Source organism: Mastomys coucha, unplaced genomic scaffold (assembly GCF_008632895.1).
Source record: "Mastomys coucha isolate ucsf_1 unplaced genomic scaffold, UCSF_Mcou_1 pScaffold6, whole genome shotgun sequence".
In the NCBI taxonomy this organism is placed as follows: Eukaryota; Metazoa; Chordata; class Mammalia; order Rodentia; family Muridae; genus Mastomys; species Mastomys coucha.
In genome coordinates this window covers 117,703,322-117,723,659 of record NW_022196912.1, presented here as the reverse complement: position 1 = coordinate 117,723,659, position 20,338 = coordinate 117,703,322, and the positions used below count along the sequence as shown (strand labels likewise).

The 20,338-nt window shown below is 47.0% G+C and overlaps 1 protein-coding gene across 2 annotated transcripts; it reads left to right on the top strand.

Moving 5' to 3' along the window:
• The first annotated feature begins 2,916 nt into the window (after positions 1–2,916).
• On the top strand, positions 2,917–18,665 carry LOC116079722 (serpin A12). 2 transcript variants are annotated; one of them, XM_031355637.1, is made up of 5 exons: positions 2,917–3,079; positions 9,087–9,737; positions 12,036–12,306; positions 16,689–16,836; positions 18,183–18,665. In XM_031355637.1, exons 2-5 carry the CDS (start codon positions 9,104–9,106, stop codon positions 18,372–18,374), a joined length of 1,245 nt encoding a protein of 414 aa, XP_031211497.1. In that variant the 5' UTR covers positions 2,917–3,079; positions 9,087–9,103; the 3' UTR covers positions 18,375–18,665. The 2 variants fall into 2 exon arrangements, with proteins under 2 accessions (XP_031211497.1, XP_031211496.1); XM_031355636.1 differs by lacking the exon at positions 2,917–3,079 and adding an exon at positions 6,155–6,206.
• Positions 18,666–20,338: the final 1,673 nt, after the last annotated feature.

Genomic DNA, 20,338 nt, shown 5'->3' with positions numbered 1-20,338 from the left:
CACATCGCTTGCACTACCTCGATTTTTATGAGACATGGTCTCCTATTGGCTTGGAACTTCTTAGAGTGGCTAGGCTAGCTTGACCAGCATGCTTCTCTGCCTCCTCAATTCTAGGATTACAAGCACGCACTGCTATTCCTAACTTGAGTGCTAGGGCTTGACCTCAGGTCCTGAAGTTTGCACAGCAAACACTTTGCCATCTCTGCCATCTATCCCAGCCACGGGATTTTTTAATGATGTCCTAGATGCCTCTGGGGGCATCAGAAGGAACTCTCTTACAGAGAGGAAAGATTCTCCACCGTGTGTGTGTGTGTGTGTGTGTGTGTGTGTGTGTGTGTGTGTGTGTGCGCGCGCGCGCGCACGCACCATGGTCCTCTTGAGAACTTTGAGCTTTATTCCATACCTAGTCTGTCCAGATCTCCAGAGGGATGTTTGGAGAGAGATGTTTCACCTAAAGCTCTAAGGGCAACACAAGGCCAGATCAGGCAGATGTGCCAAGCCAGAACACAGATTCCTCTCTGGTGGGGGCTGCAGAGACAGAGGTACAGGAGGCTGCTCTAGAGACAACTTGGTATAACTAAGAAACCAGAAGGTCAAAGATGTGTTTTCAATTTTTGTAATCCTTAGATCATGCCTTCACTTTCCTGTGGGCTGCAAGACTTATGAAGAGCTATTTTGTCCCCAGATTTTCACCTGGAGAACTCCTATTGAACCTTCAGAACTCAGCTAAAAAAAAAAAATGCTCCATCTTTGAAGCAATCCTTGGCTCTCCAGACAGGACCAGGAGATTAGTCATCTCCTTTAACGTCTCAGAGTTTCTTCTTCTCAGTCCTTACAACCCATGTGTGCCCTTCTGTTCTCCTAAACACTCCTCAGATCAGAGCTTTGAATCCAGGACTAGAATGTTAAATGTTCTGAGATCCTTTGTGGGAGTCCCCCTAGGAAAACCAAGGAGGAGGGGACAGGGACTGGGGATTCTTTGTGACCCCTCCACCCATGCACAAAGCAGTCCTATGAGGCCAGTGATTCTAAGCCATCAGTTTACAGCAATGACCCCAGATGAACAAGTATTTGCATCTTTCTAGCCCCCGATGGCCATCAGGTCCAAACCTTGGGCCATACTGTATATGTGGTTGGCAGCTGCCTCATGGTCTCTTAATGGAAAAGGTTGGTCTTTCCTCTGCTGAGGTCTCTGAGAATTGCCTGACTTTAGCCGTTTCCCGTGCAGCCTAAACTTCAATGATTTCGGCTTCTCACCCAAGACTGCATGTCTCCTGTGAGAGTTTGGCCTGGAGCATAGAGAGTGTCTAGAAGACATGGGCAGGTGTGGCCATGGGACTCACACAGGCCTCACCCTGTCATTAGTGGGCAGGGTTCTTCCCTCCCAAAGCCCCGGTATAGTTGCAAATTCTGGGTCAGCATCTGACTCAATCGCTCTCAGGCTCCACCTCTGCAGCCCCTGCCAAGATGAGACCACCAGCGCTGGCCACGGACTGTTCTCTCTGCAGCACATCTTCAGCATGAGCAGACTGTAAGTCGCTTCTGATTCCAGCACATATCCCCAGGCAGGCCTAGTCTCTGGGGGTGGGGGCTTGGGCTGACTCAGGGATATTTCTGCTGAGGATTCAGAGTGCCAAAATCCTTGTTACCCACAGCCTCAGTGACTGGGGTCATGACCACAGCAGTTCACGGCTGAACAGTTTCTGGATAAACAGTCCCCTGAATTGTCACTTGCTCAGATGGAGATGAGAGTCACATCTTGCAGGGTCACAGAAGCTACTGGGAATCATCGCTGTGAAGGAAAGCAATGTCCAGTGAGTCTGCTGTATGCAGCAGCTCATTACCAGAGCTGGAAATTGACCTGTGGGGCTCCTGCTTTTCCTGACATCATCCCTTATGACTCTGGAAGTGAGAAAAGCAGGAAAAAGAATTTTATTTTATTTTATTTTATTTTATTTTATTTTAAACATTTATAATTTAACTCCCAAGGACTATACAATCAGGGAAATGCAAAAAAGCAAGAGGAACAAAGTCCAAGCATCATGTCATCAAATATGTGACAGAAACACAAAGTCACTTTCTGAAGTGACTACAGACACTGGCACATCAGTTCATGCTAGATGTTGTCTCATTGCTTCAACAGGGAACCTGACCAAATCAGCTTATGGAAGGAAGTGCTTATTCTGGCTCACCGTCTGAGGTGAGGGTCCAGTCCATGGTGGAAGAGCAGCCACGACAATGGGAGGCAGTCGCTTCATGGAGACAGAAAGATGGACGCTGGCACATACTCAGTCTCTCCTTTCCTTCAGTCTAGGACCTCAGTCCACTAAAGGCGAGTTGCCCACACTTAGAGCAGGACTTCTCACCTGAATGAACCTAATGCAAATGCCCTACATGATCTGTTTCCATGGTGATTCTAAATCCCACCGAGTTGACAGTCAAGATCGACCATTGAGGTCTTTGGATCGTCACCCCAACAGGAATGATGGATCTGATTATCTGCTCATCCATTCTCAGACCATTCCTCTAAAGGATCTTCCCCGGGGTGCTTCAGGGTCAGAACTGATGACTAACATGAAGCATTGTGAAATAAAAAAGAGTGAAGGTAAAGATAGGGTGAAGGAATGACCCTCTACCCGCAAGGTTCTCATCCCTCACCATGGAGGACAAAAGTGATTTTGGGGGTTGACTCTTCAATGTCAATACCAAAGGTGGGTCCCCCTGTTGACTCTCCCAATCTCCAGACAGTGATTGAGAAACAAAAAAAAAAAAGAAAGAAAGAAAGAAAGAAAGAAAAGAAAAGAAAGTTGCAAAAGGTATGAGTGGCTAGTGTTAAGGTAGCTCCCGCCCAGGGGGCGTGGTCTGCACCTGTGTCCTCTGTTAAGGTTAATCTCCGGAGGTGGGAGGTGAGGAGGATCCTTCAGGGGAAGTGGTGTGGCCACTGCTCCTGGAAGCCCATTGACTGACTTCAGCTGCTTCAATTGGCCACACTCTGCCTCTTCAGGAGGCCCTGGAGGTATAAATAATAAAGCAAACCGGGCAGGTCCGTTTGGCCCTGTGGATGGCGCCTGGACCCACTGTGAGTATGCAACCCCTTCTGAAAAGATTTGGCGTGTCTATTCTATACCCCATGAGAACAACTCCAGGATAAAAGGCTGAAGGGCATTGTACTCTCTAGCCCATGTGCACTGGAAGAAAATTTTGGAGAATTTCTAATGTGTGTAAGAGCAGCCCTGGAGGAGTACTGGGCAGGTACAGTGGAGGCTGGGTTCATTTCCATGGACAACTACTTCTGAGAAATTTTTAGAAGAAAACTGCAGGGGGGGAGGTGGAGGGGAGAGAAGGGAGATCTTCAGAAGCAAGCCAGTCCTCTCTGCCCTCTGCTGGCCCCAGTTAGCCCCCATCGCTGTTTGCTTCCTTCCAGTTGAGGTGCTGAGCTGGGAAGCTTCCATCAACTTACAAGTTCATGGGGGAAAAATGAGACATGCTGCCCCCTTGCTTGCTTAGCATGTTCTCTCTCCCTCCTCTACCTCTTTCTCTCTATCTCTATCTCTCTCTGACAAGGTTTTAATATGTAGCCCAGGCTGCCCTAGAACAGTCTACCCTTCTGCCTTGGCCTCCTGAGTGTTGTTGATATTACAGGGGTATATCTTTACATTCAGCACTTAAAAACTATGTTTGAAAAGGCTGCAAAAGAAATTCTACAGGACAAATTAGTAAGGGAAGCCATTCTAGCCTCTGTTCTCTAAGAAGTGAGCATTAGAGTTCTCTTGTAGGGCAGATGTCTTTCCATTTAGTTCTAAACTTGCTTTGAAAAATAATGTCATTTCCATTGCCTCTGGAGACAATTGTATCTTAAAACATCATCAGCCTCTTAAAGCAGGTGAGTCCTAGAGTGTATCCAGGATGTCTTTGGTCCTCTCTTGAGGTACTTCGGTGCATCTCTGGGGAGGGTCTTTGGAGTCTCTCAGCTCCAGAGAGGTCTGGACAGATCCAAGTATTGCATACTGAGAAACTCCAGGGAGGATATGAGGAAAGCTGAGGCCCCAGAGGATGCAGGATTCTCTGGGTATGAAAAGAAAGGTGCTTTGGTGTAGGCAGCCAACATGGGATGGCCTCCACAGAACAGGGAATTCTGGTTGCTTAAAGCTCATGACATCATGGATGGAAACTGGTCAGAAGCAGCCATATGCATTGGTCTCCCTGGTTGGAGAAGGGCTAGTGAGCCAGTGGCTTCATTGAGAAGGATAGAGGTGGCATTGTTGGAGAGGTGGGCATGGGACCCCTCTTCCAAAGTGAGTGATTTTAAATCTCTGCCCAGAGAATAGGTTGAATTTAGTTCATGTATTCTGGTTATGACCGGCTTCTCCAGCCAACTGCTGTTAACTAGAGAAGCAATGTGCAACCCTACCAGTACCATAGTTGGTCCCTGTCCCCACAGGCGCCGTACGCACAGATCTGACCTTCTCTGGACCAGCAAATGTTTGCAGACAACATTTATACAAGCAGTAAATATGCAGGCGTGTTCTTCTCTCTTTGTATTGTGTAAGCCAGCCAATGTGACGATGATTGCCAGAGAATCTGTATTGTATAGGGACTGTCTGCAATGTGGAGATGGTTTGAAATGCAGAAGGGATGTATGGAGGTTGTAGGTCGGCACCATATCCTTTATAAACAGGAGTTGAACCCATCAGGATGCTAAAAGTAGGGTTATACATTCATTTATATGCATACATGGGCACACACACACACACACACACACTTACTTAGACAAGGTCTCCAGGTATCACTTCAAAATAGCCTCCCCAGCAAGGACTGGCCACATGCAGGCTTGACCCTGGCAGTGTAACTTGCGCCAGTGGCCACATGCAGGCTTGAGGCTAGCAGTGTAACTTGCCCCAGTGGCCACATGCAGGCTTGAGGCTAGCAGAGTAACTTGCACCAGTGGCTTCTCCCCAGCTAGGAGTAAGTGGGAGGTGAGTTTATTCATAGGAAGGAACAGTTGTTTTCTCAAATCATATGGGATGCAAACGATCAGTGAATCACAAGACTGTCTCCTGTGCTCCCACAGCCTTTGGGTGTCTACCTTCTTTTTCTTGGTTTGTATTTTTATACATGTGACTTGTGTGAGGAATGAATACACACTCATATACACAGAGACACAGAGAGCACCATGTACACATTCCAGCTGACAGCCCAATAAACTGTTACTCAATTCAAGAGATCTGGCACATCAATTTATTGGGAAATAACCAGTTGCTCTACTATTTTAATTGCCAGGATAAAAAAAATGGCCTACTTCAGCATCTCACCCATCTGACAAATTTGGGTCAGTTTGGGGGCTGTGGAAATAGGTGGAAGCATGTGCTTAGTGTAGGCTGTTTTGGAGGAAAAAGCCAAAGGCGGGACTGGGCAGAGAAAGGCAGGAGGCCTGAGGAGATCATGGTGGCAGTGTCACAGGCTTATAGAGGTGGGAGGTGTGGTCAGCGCATGACTGTGTCCTGAGGAGTGGAGCAGCTGCTGGGCAAGACCATCTGGTGGGGAAGAGACCAAATTGTGGCCCTCATCCAAGAAGTCTTACCCATGAAGATATGGGTGTCCTAAAGGTTAACAGAATACACAGATAGGAGAGGGAAACTCAGCATCCAGGCATGAGATTCCCTCCTAGTCCTCACTGTGGTAACCTGGCACTGTAGAGTCCTTTAGGGCAGAAAGGAGAGCTCCGCAGAGAGTCTGTGGAAATATCAGGAGGGCTCCTGGGGCTGGGCAGCCAGCCAGCAGTTGGCTTCCCCGACTGGCTCAGGCTTCTGGCCTGCCTGCTCTGACTTGCACCCAGTTACCACATGGCCCTGACTTCCAAGGGGGTTGGCAGCTCCTCTGTGGAGAGCTTTGTGTGGGCTGTGTGAGTGATGTGGTGTGGCTTAACTTTTCCAATCCTCAGCATTGGGAAATGGTTGAGGGATGCAGCAACACTGCTGCTGCATCTGCTTTGAGCAACACAAGCTTCTATTTTAATCCAGGGCGCCAGTGGCAACAGCCCGCCCACAGAACCTAGAGTTCCAGTTTCTTATTTTGTTTTGTTTTGTTTTGTTTTTCAGACAGGGCTCCTCTACATGGTCCTGACTGTCCTGGAATTCACTCTGTAGACCAGACTGGTCTCAGACAGAGATCCACCTGCTTCTGTCTCCTGAGGGCTGAGATTAAAGGTGTGTACCACCTTCACCCAGTTGAATTCTATTTTCTTTAATTTCTCTGAACTATCTTTATGGATTCTAGCATTTCTCTCCTATAATCTATTTTTGCCCAGAGCCTTGCTAATAGCAACTTAATTTTAATTGTTACCAAATGGGATTCCAGGAAGTGTGAAGTGTTTGTAAAACAAAAAACAACAACCAAAAAAAACAAAAACAAAAACAAAAACAGAACTCAGGAAAAACAGAACAGTGCCAAACACATGCCAACAAACAGCTCTCAGGTTCACCTTCTTAAATAGAAGTTTTTCAGAAAATTACCTTATAGATAAAATGTTACACAGAATGGGAATTACAGGAGGATGTTGATATTAAGTTTAAAGCAGTGTTTCATTCTGTAAGGTCATTATAAGTTCAAAGCAACAGTTTCACCTGTGGCTTGATCATTGAATCTGATCTAGAATGAATGGTTTTCCTTGAACACAAATTTGCCCCAAGCCTATTTCTCTTTTTAGTATAATTATAAAAGCTTATTGTATTTCTTTACTTACTATTTGAGGAGTGGGCACACTCTGTTCTTCATTCTGACTTTACTACATTTTTCTAGCAAACAACTAAAACCATCTCTCAAAACTTTCTTCCTGAGATCAGACCAGGAATTCTATAAAATCATTAATCCATCTAAGCCCCATTAATTCATGAAAGTTCATCATTATGTTGATCTGCAGGACATCTGCTCAACAGGGTAGGCTGATGTGCAGGAATCCTCAGGCTCTGTAAGAGTGACAGGAGAAGGCAAATCAGCTGCAAGAAGCATTTCTGAGATAAAGCCTCTTGGGACCTTGCCTCTCAGAGCTCACCCATTTTGGGTCATGCAAAAAGGTGGGCCACCTCCAAGAAGGTCTCCTGCTAACCTTAGCCTTTCTTAGATTGCTCCTGACACTGGTTGAAAGGAGTCAATTGTCTCAGAAAGTTATAAGTCACATCATGAACCCCAGGGACAGACCACACCCACCCATCATCTAATTCTACCCAAAGGGTCAGAACCTCTTAAGATCCTGCTTTGGGACCAGACCAAGGCTGGCTAGAACCTGAATGGCATCCTTGTTCCATCCCCTCCACTCATACTGGTTCCCTTATTTACCCACAGGCTCTCAGCTAAGTCCTGCCTCCAGCTCCATGTTAGGGCCTTTACTGTTGCGTGGTTTACCATTTTCTATGGGCCATGAACTTGGAAATGGAAATTACGGGGGAAGCATGGTAGCATGAGAGATACACATGTAGGCATGGTTTTTGCTTTACATAGGAATAGCACAAAAATCATTCTAGAATGGCATGATCCTGGCAGCTCTGTGGAGTTGTCCAGCCAGAGACAAAAGGAAAACAGTGACTGATATTATTGTCTCTAAGACTTCCCTGAGCCCCTAGGAGGTGCAGGGTCTGAGAGGTCAGGCCCGGAGAAGGGAGTAGCAGGCCCAGAGCCAGTTAGCTTTTGTCTTCCCTACCCCTTCCCCTTTCCTGAAGAGGCTGAAGAGATGGTTACTGAAGACTAGGGTTCCTCTCTGGAGGACACTCACTTCCTGTAGGCCATGGGATCCTCTACAGAAGGCTTGATCTCTGAGAATTAGTCAAGAAAACCAAAGCCAGCTCAAGCCTGCCAACCCCAAAGTGGAAATCAATTGGCTTGGTTTGGAAAAGTAGAGGCAGGTGGGTACCAAGTAAAGGTTGATTCAAAGACTTAAGATGTAATTAATGTGACTCTCCATTTCTTTTTCTGTCTTTCTTCTCTCCATCTACATATTGGAGAGACAGCTACCTTCAGGTTTGAGGCTATGTCATTAAAGCAATCATACTTAATGGGAATCCCATTAAGTATGTCCCCCAGGAAAGTCAGACTGACTGACTTCAGTTGAGTTCCACTTTCACCCATGAAACAGTTGTAACAGGAGGATGAAGAGTTGTTCTGGCATGTTCTCAGTCAAGTGCCCATGCTGCAATATTCTGTTACTGTGGGGGTAGGGGGTAAGTGTAACGTCCTCAAAGATGTTGAGGCACTGCTCTCTTAAGATAAAGGAGGGGCTGGGACCATGGATCAGTGGGCAAAGCACTTGCTATGCAAGCAAGAGGACCAGAGTTTGGATCCTCAGAGTCCACAGAAAGCCAGGAACAGTGGTAAACATCTTTAATCTTGGTGTCCATAGCAAAATGCCAGGCAGACATAGTAGAATCCCCAAAGCTCTGGACAACTAGTCTGGGCTATACAGCAGTGAGCAACAAGAGACCTTGTCTCAAAAAAGTGGAAGGCAAGGACTGACTCCTAAGGTTGTCCTGTCCTATTCACATGTGTGCACATGCACACACACACACACACACCTATACACATGTTTATGTGTATCATATACATGTATATATGTATATGTATTTATGTATTGATACACACAAATATAAGAGAGAAGGGCTCAAAAGCAAGAGTGGTGGACTACCAAGATGGCTTAGCCAACAAAGGCACTTCCTATCAAGCTTGATGACCTAAGTTTTAGCCCCAGGACCACGTGGTGGAAGGAGGGAACCAACTCCTTCAATTTGTCCATGTGCTACAGTGTGTGTGCTCAAAGCAATAAATAAATAAATGCAAATAATTTAAAGCAAGAAAGGTGTTCTGTGCTCGGGCTTCTCACTTCGGACATGGGGAAAATAAAGTCTAGCCCACTAGGAGATGGCAAAGATCCCATCTCAATGGGATCCCCACTCTATACATTCATTAGAATCTCAAAGCACTCAGTGGTGTTCAGCACCCCATAGCCACAGTCCCCTCCTGGGGTCTTCCTGGTACTTAAGACAGGAGCCATGGCATTCTCCTCTTCTCACATTAACCTCAGATCTGCTGCTCAACAGGATAATCCTCAAGGACAATGAACCTCGTACTAGGCCTGGGCCTGTTTCTGGCAGGCCTCCTCACTGTGAAAGGTCTCCTGCAGGACAGAGATGCTCCAGATATGTATGAATCTCCAGTCAGGATCCAAGAGTGGAGGGGCAAGAAGGATGCCTTGGAGCTTGCTCGGCACAACATGGAATTTGGCTTCAAGCTACTGCAAAGGCTGGCCAGCAACAGCCCTCAAGGGAATGTCTTCTTTTCTCCACTAAGCATCTCTACTGCCTTCTCCATGCTGTCTCTGGGGGCCCAGGACTCCACACTGGAGGAAATACGAGAAGGCTTCAACTTCAAAGAGATGTCAGACAGGGACATGCACATGGGTTTCCACTACCTTCTCCACAAACTCAACCAGGAGACACAGGACATAAAGATGAGCTTAGGCAATGCTTTATTTATGGACCAGAAGCTGAGGCCCCAACAGAGGTTCCTGAAACTGGCTAAGACTGTGTATGATGCGGATATGGTGCTCACTAACTTCCAGGACCTAGAAAATACTCAGAAGGAGATCAACAGATACATCAGTCGGAAAACCCACAGCAGAATCAAAAACATGGTCAAAAACATAGACCCAGGCACGGTGATGCTTCTCACGAACTATATTTATTTTCGAGGTAAGGCTAGGGGTACACTGGTACGGGAAGGGCAGAGTGACTTGGGTTAGAAACTTGACCCAGTCTTTTGCCTGCTCTTAGTCTAAATCCTTGTGTCAGTCAGTAACACTCTCCAACTCTGCCCTCTCTGGCTGTAAAGTAAACACCAGGATGCATAACCCACCAAGGAGCTGAATCCCCTGGGATTCAGAGTAGAAATGTTAGGAGATAAGCATTGCAAAGTCTAGATTCCCATGTGTATGTTTTCATTTGTTATTATTTTTATTAGAGATTTTCTTTATTCACATTTCAAATGTTATCTCCTCTCCCGGTTTCCCCTCCCAAAAAAAAAAAAAATCCCTGTTCCCTCCCCTCTCCTCCTGCTCACCCACCCACCCTCTCCTGCTTCCTGGCCCTAGCATTCCCCTACACTGGGGCATAGAACCTTCACAGGACCAAGGGCCTCTTCTCCCGTTGATGACCGACTAGGCCATCCTCTCTACATATGCAGCTGGAGCCATGAGTCCTACCATGTGTACTCTTTGGTTGGTGGTTTAGTCCCTGGGATTGATTGTGGAGGATTGCCCTCATTTGTTTTGGTTTAGAAGCTGGGGTCTCTGCTTCCTAGAAGAGAGAGAAAAGTGAAAGTTGGGGACAGTTACTCCAAGCTCTAAAACTATTCATTCAGAGCTAGAACCCACTTCTCTAAGGCTTAATGCTATGTACCTTGCTTTATAGTGCAGGGTCACTCGGGGCAATAGAATGATGATGATGGTTGGGGGGGGGAATGGAGGTGGCAGCATTGGTGGCCATTATGATTGGTGGTAGCGGCCATTTTGGTTGGTGCTTTCATCCCTTATCAATCTTCAGAGATTCCCTCAGTATAAAAGGGATACTGAAAATGTATACAAAAGAGTGATCTCTAACATCTGTACTCACACAGCACGTGTATATATATATATATATATGTATATATATATGTATATATATATATGTATATATATATATACAGGTTTTGGAAAAGTAGAAAAAAAATGAAGAAAAAAAAAAGAAAAGAAAACCAGAGGCTCACATTCTCCAGCCCCAGCAAGGCCATCACTTGGCTCAGCAATGGTCCCACATAGGGACCCAACATAGAAAGATTGACGACTGCTGAGGAAAAGAGAGACAGGAATGGCAGCCCGAACCACATCCTCCCAAACCAGAAAAGGTTATGAGGGAATACGGGCTAGCTCAGCATCTCCATTAGGAGCAGGCATGACAACAGTACAGACATAAGGAGCACTCACTCCATACACTCTAGACAGCCTGTGCACCTGCCTCATCCTGTAAGTCACCAAGCCGCCCTCTGACACGCCTGCCACATCCCCACTCTATACATTCATTAGGGACTGAAATTTAAACACTTGTTCAAAAATATCCTTACAGAGCAGTGAAGCCAGAATTTGGACTTAGGGAGTTGGCCCCCAAGGCTCTGAGGACAGCAGGTTAGAAATGATACAGCTGCAAATTTACGTGCAATGTCAGGGCATTCTCTAACTAAAAACAGAGAGAACCTGAGGCTGAGGAGATGGCTCAGGTAGTGAAATGGCCTGTGTTGCAAGTGTGAAGACCTGAGTTCAGATTCCCAGCATACATATTACAATCCAGGCAAATTGGTACAGATTTGTAACCCTAGCCCCCAGGGCAAGGGGGCAGATACAGGAGCTCTCTGGCTAGTCAGTCTAGCCAATCAATGAGCTTCTGGCTCAGGGAGGGAGTCCTGACTCAAAAACAAGGTGGGGATTGATAGAGAATGTTAACCTCTGACTGTAACACTCGCATGTGTACACACACAAAACACTCACACAAACACACACACACACACACACAATCAATCAATCAATCAATAAAAGGGAGTTTACAGACAGAGCTCTGCAGCAAGGTCCCACAGCACATTGTCCCTGTGGTTTTCTCATGCCCACAGGAGAGGGGCTTCAGAATACCAAGGGAAGTATTTTTATTCTCACAAAGCCAAACAGCCTCAGCACCGCAATCCAGCACTCTGTTAAGATACAAGCTATGGCCATCTCAGCATCAGGGGCAGCTGGCCTTAGGATAATGTATTCTGCTACCTCACAGCCCTGCAATACTAGTCCCAGGCTCTCTTTAATTGGGTCCCTGGGCCTGTGTGCTTCCCACAGACATCTTCCAGGCCTGGAGAAGGACACTGCATCACTGCCCTTGAATCTGGGTGGATGGTGGCCAGGGATCAGCAAGGTCAGGCCTCCTCCTTTTCTTCCAGACACCTTTGCCATTTTGTCTGCCTCTACTCCTCAGGCAGGTGGCAGTATGAATTCGACCCAAAACAAACCAAAGAGGAGGAGTTCTTCATAGAGGAAGGCAAGGCCGTGAAGGTGCCCATGATGTTCCAAAGGGGCATGTACGACATGGCCTATGACAGCCAGCTCTCCTGCACCATCTTGGAAATCCCCTACCGAGGAAACATCACAACCACATTTGTCCTTCCTGACGAGGGCAAACTGAAGCTGCTGGAACAGGGTTTGCAGGCAGACATCTTTGCCAAGTGGAAAAGCCTTCTCTCAAAAAGGTAAAGTCAAAGCCTCATCCACAGAGACCCTTGTCTTTCCCCTCTTTCCTCACACTCCTCATTTCTTCTTCCCTTCGTTCCACAGCCGGGCTGTCTCTGGGGCTCTGTAAAGGTGGGCAGGAGACTGGAACATATCTAGGAGTTGATGAGGAGTAGCTATTTGAAGTTTATGCACTGAAGTTAGGGGGGTTGTGGGGGATGGAGTCTCAGTGGAGGGTGGTGGTCAGGGAGAGGTTCACAGAGGCAGAGGGGGTGGGGTGGCATTTAAGGTACAGCTTCCAGGCTGTGGGGAAGAAAGAGAAGTGATGGATTCTTAGATAGAGGAAACTTTAAGGATAGGCACTTGATGTACTGAAGGGACACATAGATCCTCTGAGCAGAGATGCATCTCATCTCCCAGCCCCTCTGGGCCTGGAGTAGCCAAAACCATTAGTGTTCGTCACTTCTCTAGGAGTCTCCCATCTCTCGTTACGGTGGTGGACTTGCCCACATATGCTACAGGGAAACCTCATCACTATACACACAACAAGCCAAACCCTACTTTCCAAGCCCATTTGAGCTGCCTGGTAGTTAGTTGTGAAGTTATCTTGAAGTATACATAGGGAGTCAAGCCTAGACATCTTCAACTCTCTTTATTGGGCAGCTGAGGAAGAGAAGGGAAAGAAGAAAGAGAAAGAGATGGGCTGTTCTTTCTGAAGCTCCTTCCCACCGTGGAAGGACTAGGGAGGCTGAAGGGCTGCACTCTTTTCCAAAGAAGGGACCATATCAACAGATACACACCTAACCTCTCCTACCTACACCCCAGATTTCCAAGCGTGTAGAACACATCAGAATTCAGGCACCAGGGTCCTCCGACCTGGCTTGTGTACTGAAGGCAGAGTCTTTACACAGTTTGAAGGCGGTTACCCAGAGTTCCAGAGTGAAAGCTCAGGTTCTTCTCAGAGGAGACAAAGTTTCCTCTTCAAGAGGCACAAAGTTGCTGGGCTTTGAAATAGCTACCTTTCGGTTAATCAGCTTCAAGGGCCCATGCCTGCCTTGGGCTCCCTGCCTCACTGCATGAGTGGATTGGAGACCATCTGTTGTGCAGTAGCCAGAGGTTTTTATTTTTTCAAGTTTAAAATTCTATTCATAAATTCTATAGAGAAAGTGAATGATGTTGAAATAGGTTTTTTTAATGTTTAGTCTAAATTACTGCTTCTTTATGTTTTAATTTTAAACATAAAATTTCATTTGGAAATTTTAAACTAATTTTTTAGTCGGCATGCAAGTTGATGGGTTCAGTGATGATATTTTCCTATACATAAAATGTATATATATATATATATATATACACATATATATGTATGTGTGTGTTTACATGCATTTCTGTGTATATATGTATATATATGTAAACATGTATATATCTATATACATACACACACATATATACATACATAATACATACATACATACATACAAACATACACAGATATGTGTGTCTATATGTGTACTAGTCCCTTCTTCCCCCATATAGTGCATGGTATCATGTCACACATGTATTATGCCTGTGAGTTTATCTATGTGAATCTAGATTCCATATTTGAAAGAAAATTTGCTATTTTGTTTTTCCTTTCTCCCTCTTATTTTCCCTTCTGCTCTCTGCTCTCTTTGAAGCCAATCTCCATTGTCTTCTTCTATTTCACAAATTATATATGTGTGTGTGTGTGTGTGTGTACATATACATATTTAAGTCTATATCCACATACAAAAGAAAACATTTAGTATTTGAATTTTTCTCCTCCTTTCTCTGTTTCTGTTTGTTTTGAGAGAGTACCCTGTAACCCAGGCTAGCCATGAACTCCTCATGTAGCCAGAGAGGACACTGAACTCCCAATCCTGCTGCCTGTGCATTCTGAGTGCTGGGATTACAGGCCCACATCACCATACTTGGTTTAGATGCTTGCCTTTCTGAGTCTGGCTTCTTTTACTTAGCATGACCTCCAGTTGCCTCCATTTTATTGCAAATGTGGTACTCTCTAAAGCTAAGTAAAATTCCACTATGCATGTGTGTGTGTGTGTGTGTGTGTGTGTGTCTGTGTGTCCATTTACTGTATCTGTCTGTCTGTTGGTGTGCCCTGTGTCTTCTGCCTTGTGAGAGCTGAAGTCTTGCCACATTTGTATCATTTCCATATTTGTACAGACGCTGTGTCCTTTCATTTCCCAGAGACTTCACTCTAGAACTTTGTTCTTTGCTTCCTGACATCAACAGTGTCTGTGCTCTCTTTAGAACCAGCAACTAGGACACTTACACTTCCTGTAATTCAGTCATCTCATGGAGACTAGAATAAAGTACAACACACTGTAGTGACAAATACACAGGAGTCATGAGGCACACACGGGGGGGCCCCCCCATCCCACCCCATGCTGGTAGGCCTGTGTGCATGGAGGAAATTCCTGGTGTTAATCATTCTCAGCTTCAGTTCCCTTAATCCCCTCTGCTGGTGAGTGCTCTGAAACACTTGCCTCTATTCCCTGGCCTGCCTTCTACCTCAAACTCACTTGGTCAGATGTTTGCACTGTTCTCTTCTCGGAGACCATGGTGACTGAGGAGCCATGTTGAAGAGGCCAGGGTTAGCACCTGGATGTTTCTTTCCCACAGGTCAGCCATACCTTCTCCTCCCGGAGCTCTGCTTGCCTCTCTCCTCTGCTGGCTCTGTTTTCCTGTCCCTGTGGCTCAATGCCACAGGACTCAGTCTGGAGCTCTTTGCTTTCTAGATTTACCATCTGGTGACTACCACAGGCAGAAAGCCTTCAATACTGTGTCAGCCATGACACTGTTCCTGTCCTCAGCCCCAGTTCCCTGCCTTCAAATGCCAGAGTCCTTTCCTTTTAACTCAGGATATCCTTGAACATCTCTGATGGGATCATAGTCTCTATGTGCTCAGCACATGCACATGAGCACACATGTGCGCGCACACGAGTACACACACACACACACACACACACACACACAGGGGTGGGAGGGAGGGAAAGAGATATAGAGGGAAAGAGAGATGGAGAGAGAGAGATAGAGAGAGAGAGAGAGAGAGAGAGAGAGAGAGAGAGAGAGAGAGAGAGAACGCTCCTGCTCAGGCTCACTTTTCTCAGTTTCTGGCAGTTCTACTCTCCATTAAACTAAGCTTGACTCACTGGATCATAGTTAATCCATTTCTCCCAACTGTTCCTGCATGTGTCAGGAAGCTCTGTTGACCCCACACTGAAACAAATTGGGGCTCAGCCTCTCTCCTCAGTCTCTGAGGTTCCCATACTGACTGCCTGTCAACACTCCATCACCTAGCATTTGATGCCTGACCCAAGCATCACATGCTAAGGGTATATTTTAAGCAGAACAACATCCTGAACCTTAATCAGGACCACAGCATGCCTCTGCTCATTCAAAATTTGACCATGGCTCCCTGTTGACTCAGGGAGAGAAATCTATCTTGTCCAACTCCCTTCCCTCCTCGGGGTTAGCCTAAACTTCTTCTTTGACAAACCCATCAGTCCTGATTCCTGCAAGTTGATCCATTTGGTTTTTTTGGTTGTTGTTGTTCATACTTACTGCCCCGCTGTGCACTAACAATATCTGTGAGTGTGCACACTTACCGCCCCGCTGTGCACTAACAGTATCTGTGAATGTGCACACTTACCGCCCTGCTGTGCACTAATAGTATCTGTGAGTGTGTACACTGCCTTTCTTAGTGTTGTTTTTATTGTCTACCTTCCTGCCAGAACACAGGTGTAAGGGGTTTTCCTATCCATCCCCATCAGGTATATGTTAATAAGCTTACAAAACAATTTCTTAAAAGAATAAAGAAATAGAAAGGCAAGTTTGGTGATTGTCAGACCTATGAACAGTATCAGGTTATGAGATTTAATGAGAGTCTGGAATGAGCCAGAAGTAAAGGTAGAGAAGGGGCCCAAGGCCACAGGTGCAGTTCTTCTCAAGTGCATGGCTCAGAAGACCAACATCGTCTGCCCCAGTTGTGGGGTTTCTAGAGTGGGCTTGACCCCAGCTCTGACTGGCTCCAGGTTTTAAGCTCTGCTGTCTCTAGCAGCAGGCTTTCAGGGATCTAATCTGACCCAGGCTACAGCACAGCCCAGTCTGCTATGGGGAGATCATGAACATGGGAAAGGAGCCTGAGAGTGGATGTGAATGTGTACTGTGGTGAAAGCTGGGCAGGAAGCAGGATGTAGTCAGAGGGCATGAATCACAGAATTGAGCCTCTCTTATTCCGAGGACAGAAAGATCTGTGAGCCTTGATGCAGGGAGGATAAAAGCCTCGTTCCACCGTCTTTCCAGGAACCCATCCTGGATAATCACACAGTACTTCCCTTCACCCCTGTCCTTCTCTCCTCCACAGATTGGTGGATGTATGGGTGCCCAGGCTCCACATCTCTGCTACATACAACATGAAGAAGGTTCTGTCCCGCCTGGGCATCAGTAAAATCTTTGAAGAGCATGGTGACCTCACCCGGATCTCGTCTCATCGAAGTCTGAAGGTGGGAGAGGTAAGCTCTCCTGGCTGGACCACTCCTACTCAGAAGTCCTCCTGCAGCCTCAGCCAGAGCTGTGGTCAGAGCTCTGTGATCCCAGGGAAACCACCTCTCAGCCTCTGATTCCAGTCTTTAAAACTAGAATTGTTACTCATATGGTTTATACTGGACATGCCCTGAATATTGACCAAGTGCTGGGACATCTATCAGACCCATAGCCAGTCTGGATCTGACCGGAATCTTCTCTCTGGGAAGGAAACAGGGAGCTGCACCATGGAGACAGGCAGGCAGAGGCCCAGTGCTCTGCAGCAGTGTAGTGACCTGTGGATTAGGGCAGGAGAAAAGGACCTATGTGGACAGTGTCTTCAGACTTAGTGGACACAATATAAGACTCCCAGTTAAACTTGAATTTCAGAACCATAATGCATAACTGTTTTGTAGCATAAGTATGTCCAGAATATTGCATGGGGGCCTATTCATACTTGAACATAACCATTGCTTATCATGAATGAAAATTTTAACTTGGTATTTTATATATTTAACCACCTAGTTTAGGGGTTCAAATGGCATAGAAGGGTAAGATCCAGAAACAGAGAAGAACAGTGCGTATTAGGCAGTGTTCTGCTGCTACGATAGAACACCATGGCCAAAAGCAACTTACAGATGAGTCTACTGTGGTCTGTGGTTCTAGAGGGACGGACGGTCCTTAAAAGGGAAAGCAGGACAGCAGACAGCCAGAGCAGGAAGTTGGCTGATCACATTTTGTCTACGTACAGGAAGTACTGAGTGATTCTCTAAACTCTCAAAGCCCACCCCCCCAGTGGCATGTTTCCTCCAACAAGGCTGCACCCCCTAAACCTCTCCAACCACCAACCAGGGACCAAGTGTTTAAATTCAGGAGCCTATGACTGCATATCTCATTGAAAACCACCACTTAAAGGGGAGTGTCCATCTGAGGAGGTGTGGCCAATGTGTGAAGTGGAGGAATGGGCTTGATGTTAAGTGTAGAAAGGAGTGGGGCAAGCTGTTCCGGGAGGGAGGGAACCGTGGGAGAGATCCTGCCCTCAGAGCAGGATGACATAGGTACTCAACTACCTGCTGGGTTGAGCTAAGTAAGACTCTACAGCCCCTTCTGACTCCTAACTGTTGAAGAGACCCTGAAACTCAAGGAAAACAGCAATCCCCATTGCCTGCCCCCTCCCCCCAGTACTTCCACCATAATACCATCCTCATGACTATGCTGGGTAACTTTGGACAGGCTATCTCCGTCTTTGGGCTTCCTGCTCTTGACCTGACATACCCATCCCCCGACCCCTGCCTCCCCAGGCTCAGCAGCCACTGTCTGTCTCTTGGTTCTGCAGGCTGTACACAAGGCTGAGCTGAAGATGGATGAGAAAGGCACAGAAGGGGCTGCAGGCTCTGGAGCCCAGACACTGCCCATGGAGACCCCACGAAGGCTGAAGCTAAACAAACCCTTCCTGATGATGACGTATGAGACTCTCATGCCTTCCATGATCTTCTTGGCAAGGGTTTATGACCCTAGTGGGAAATAAAGGAGAATCCCATGGTGACCTCAGACCCACCCATTTCCTAGGGCTGGAAGCAGTTCACCTGCTTGGCATGGAGGAAGGCCTCAAGTGTACTCTAACCTAACCTTCTAGAGTCATCACAGCCCAGCAGCCCAGCTGGCTCAAGGAACTTTGTGCTCTGTATCCATTTATAACCCCTTCCCTAGCCATCAGCAATCCTGGACCAAATGCCAACCTCTACCCGTAGTATGTCCACATCTTCTTTATCCCAGCAGGCAGGGAGTGTTTGTGATGTAATAAACTCCACCGGACCCATCTGCTAGAGTCAGATAGATGCTCCGAGGAAGATGGGAACCACAGAAAGGAAATAGAGTCTGGGTAGAAGAAGGCATTGCTAGGAAAGCCACGTGTCTCATTTTGGAGCCTCTCTGCCTCCCTTTCTGACGTGAGGATTACACTGTTCCTTGATGAGGCTTTGAAGAAATCAGTGCATGGAGAACCCCTTGCAGAATTCGGTCTCCATTGTGAGTCCCCCCAGGCTGAGAACTTGGGCATGCATGCTACATGGCTCGCCTCCCAGAGTGTCCAGATAGGGTTGCTAGCCCAGCCAGACCTCCTAGAGTGGAAGTGACCCAGCATTAGAAGAAGGCTGCCTTGGGGTGAAGCTGGGGATTATTGCCAGATTTATTCATTTCTTTGGTCACAGAAGGAAGATTCTGAGCTTATACGGGCCTCTGGTCAAAGGCAGGTTCTACTATCGAACCGTTGGGAAATGGGGGTCTCTACCTACCTCAGAAAACTGGCCCTGCAGGGTCTGCTTATAGCCACTAGAGGGCACCAAGGACCAGGTCAATGGTGTGGGGCTGGAGAGCAGAGGGATACCATTCTCGCTCTGGCTGTGAATAGCCTGTATGAGGCTGTGTTGGCCAGTTGGCGGCCGGGGTGGGGGTGGGGGGGTGGGGGTGGGAGGACACTCAGATGGGCTTGGTCCCTTTAAAGCAACAATTGCCACTTCTTACCTAGCAGTTCTCAGAACACCGTGATCTTCGTGCTTTGGTCACTAAAGCTCAAAAGGCAACCAGAATGAGCAAACTTTGTGGAGGACATGAGGCTTAGAGAGGTGAGGCGGCTTCCTGTGGTGTTAGAGTAAGCCTAGCAGAGCAGGAATGGAGATTGTGGTAGGAAGCTCTCCCGTTGCCATGAATCTCTTCTCCCGCCAATGAGAGGCCAACAAGCACCTCTTTCCCCCATCTTACCCCTTTGGTGTGAGGATCCTCGGAGGCCAGGCCTGTGGAGAGGTCTGGGAACGACTAGGTGAGCAGAAAGTCTCAGAGTCTGCTGCTCCTCTTGGTGGGCGTGGGGGAGAAACCAGCGGATGGGAGGCTGAGCTCCCGGTGAGCAATTTACTATATCACGGTTTATAAGTCGTGGTGCTGCGTATAAGGCACAGCCATGTTAGCCACTGGGTGGCCTGGCTGGAGCCAGGACAAACGCAGGTACTGAGGCAAGAGTGATAGATGCCTCCAGGGACCAGATAGACTAGAGGAGTTCGGTGGGATTCTACAGTGAGACCCAGTCGGCTGTCTTCTGTCACCTCCTCCAGCCTGAGATGGCCAGCAGCTTCCTGAGGATATCAACTCTAAATATATACCCCACCCCCATACACACAGTCCTGTGGGAATGCCTTCCTTCTCTTTTTTTTTTCTTTTTTCTTAACATTTTCTTGAGTTTTTGTGAGTTTCATTCACATCATGCACCTCAACCCCATTCATATCCCTGTCGCTTTGTCCCACCTTCTGCCCTTACAACCTTACTCCCAAAAGAAGAAAAACATCTCACTGTGGAAGATGTCATGTGTCACAGTGTACCACACAGTATCCCCTTTTGTCCACACTTCTTACTTGCATATGTTCATTGCAGTGAGTCATTGGTCTGGCTCAAGGCCTCTGGCTTCTGTCGTACTGTCACTACTGGATCCTCACCAGGAG

Bases quoted from the DNA above. Each gene is read 5' to 3' on its own strand.
- LOC116079722 (XM_031355637.1), top strand. From the start codon at position 9,104: ATGAACCTCGTACTAGGCCTGGGCCTGTTTCTGGCAGGCCTCCTCACT. The intron at 12,307-16,688 runs GTAAAGTCAAAG...TCTCCTCCACAG, and splicing joins AAAAGCCTTCTCTCAAAAAG to ATTGGTGGATGTATGGGTGC. The intron at 16,837-18,182 runs GTAAGCTCTCCT...TTGGTTCTGCAG, and splicing joins GAAGTCTGAAGGTGGGAGAG to GCTGTACACAAGGCTGAGCT.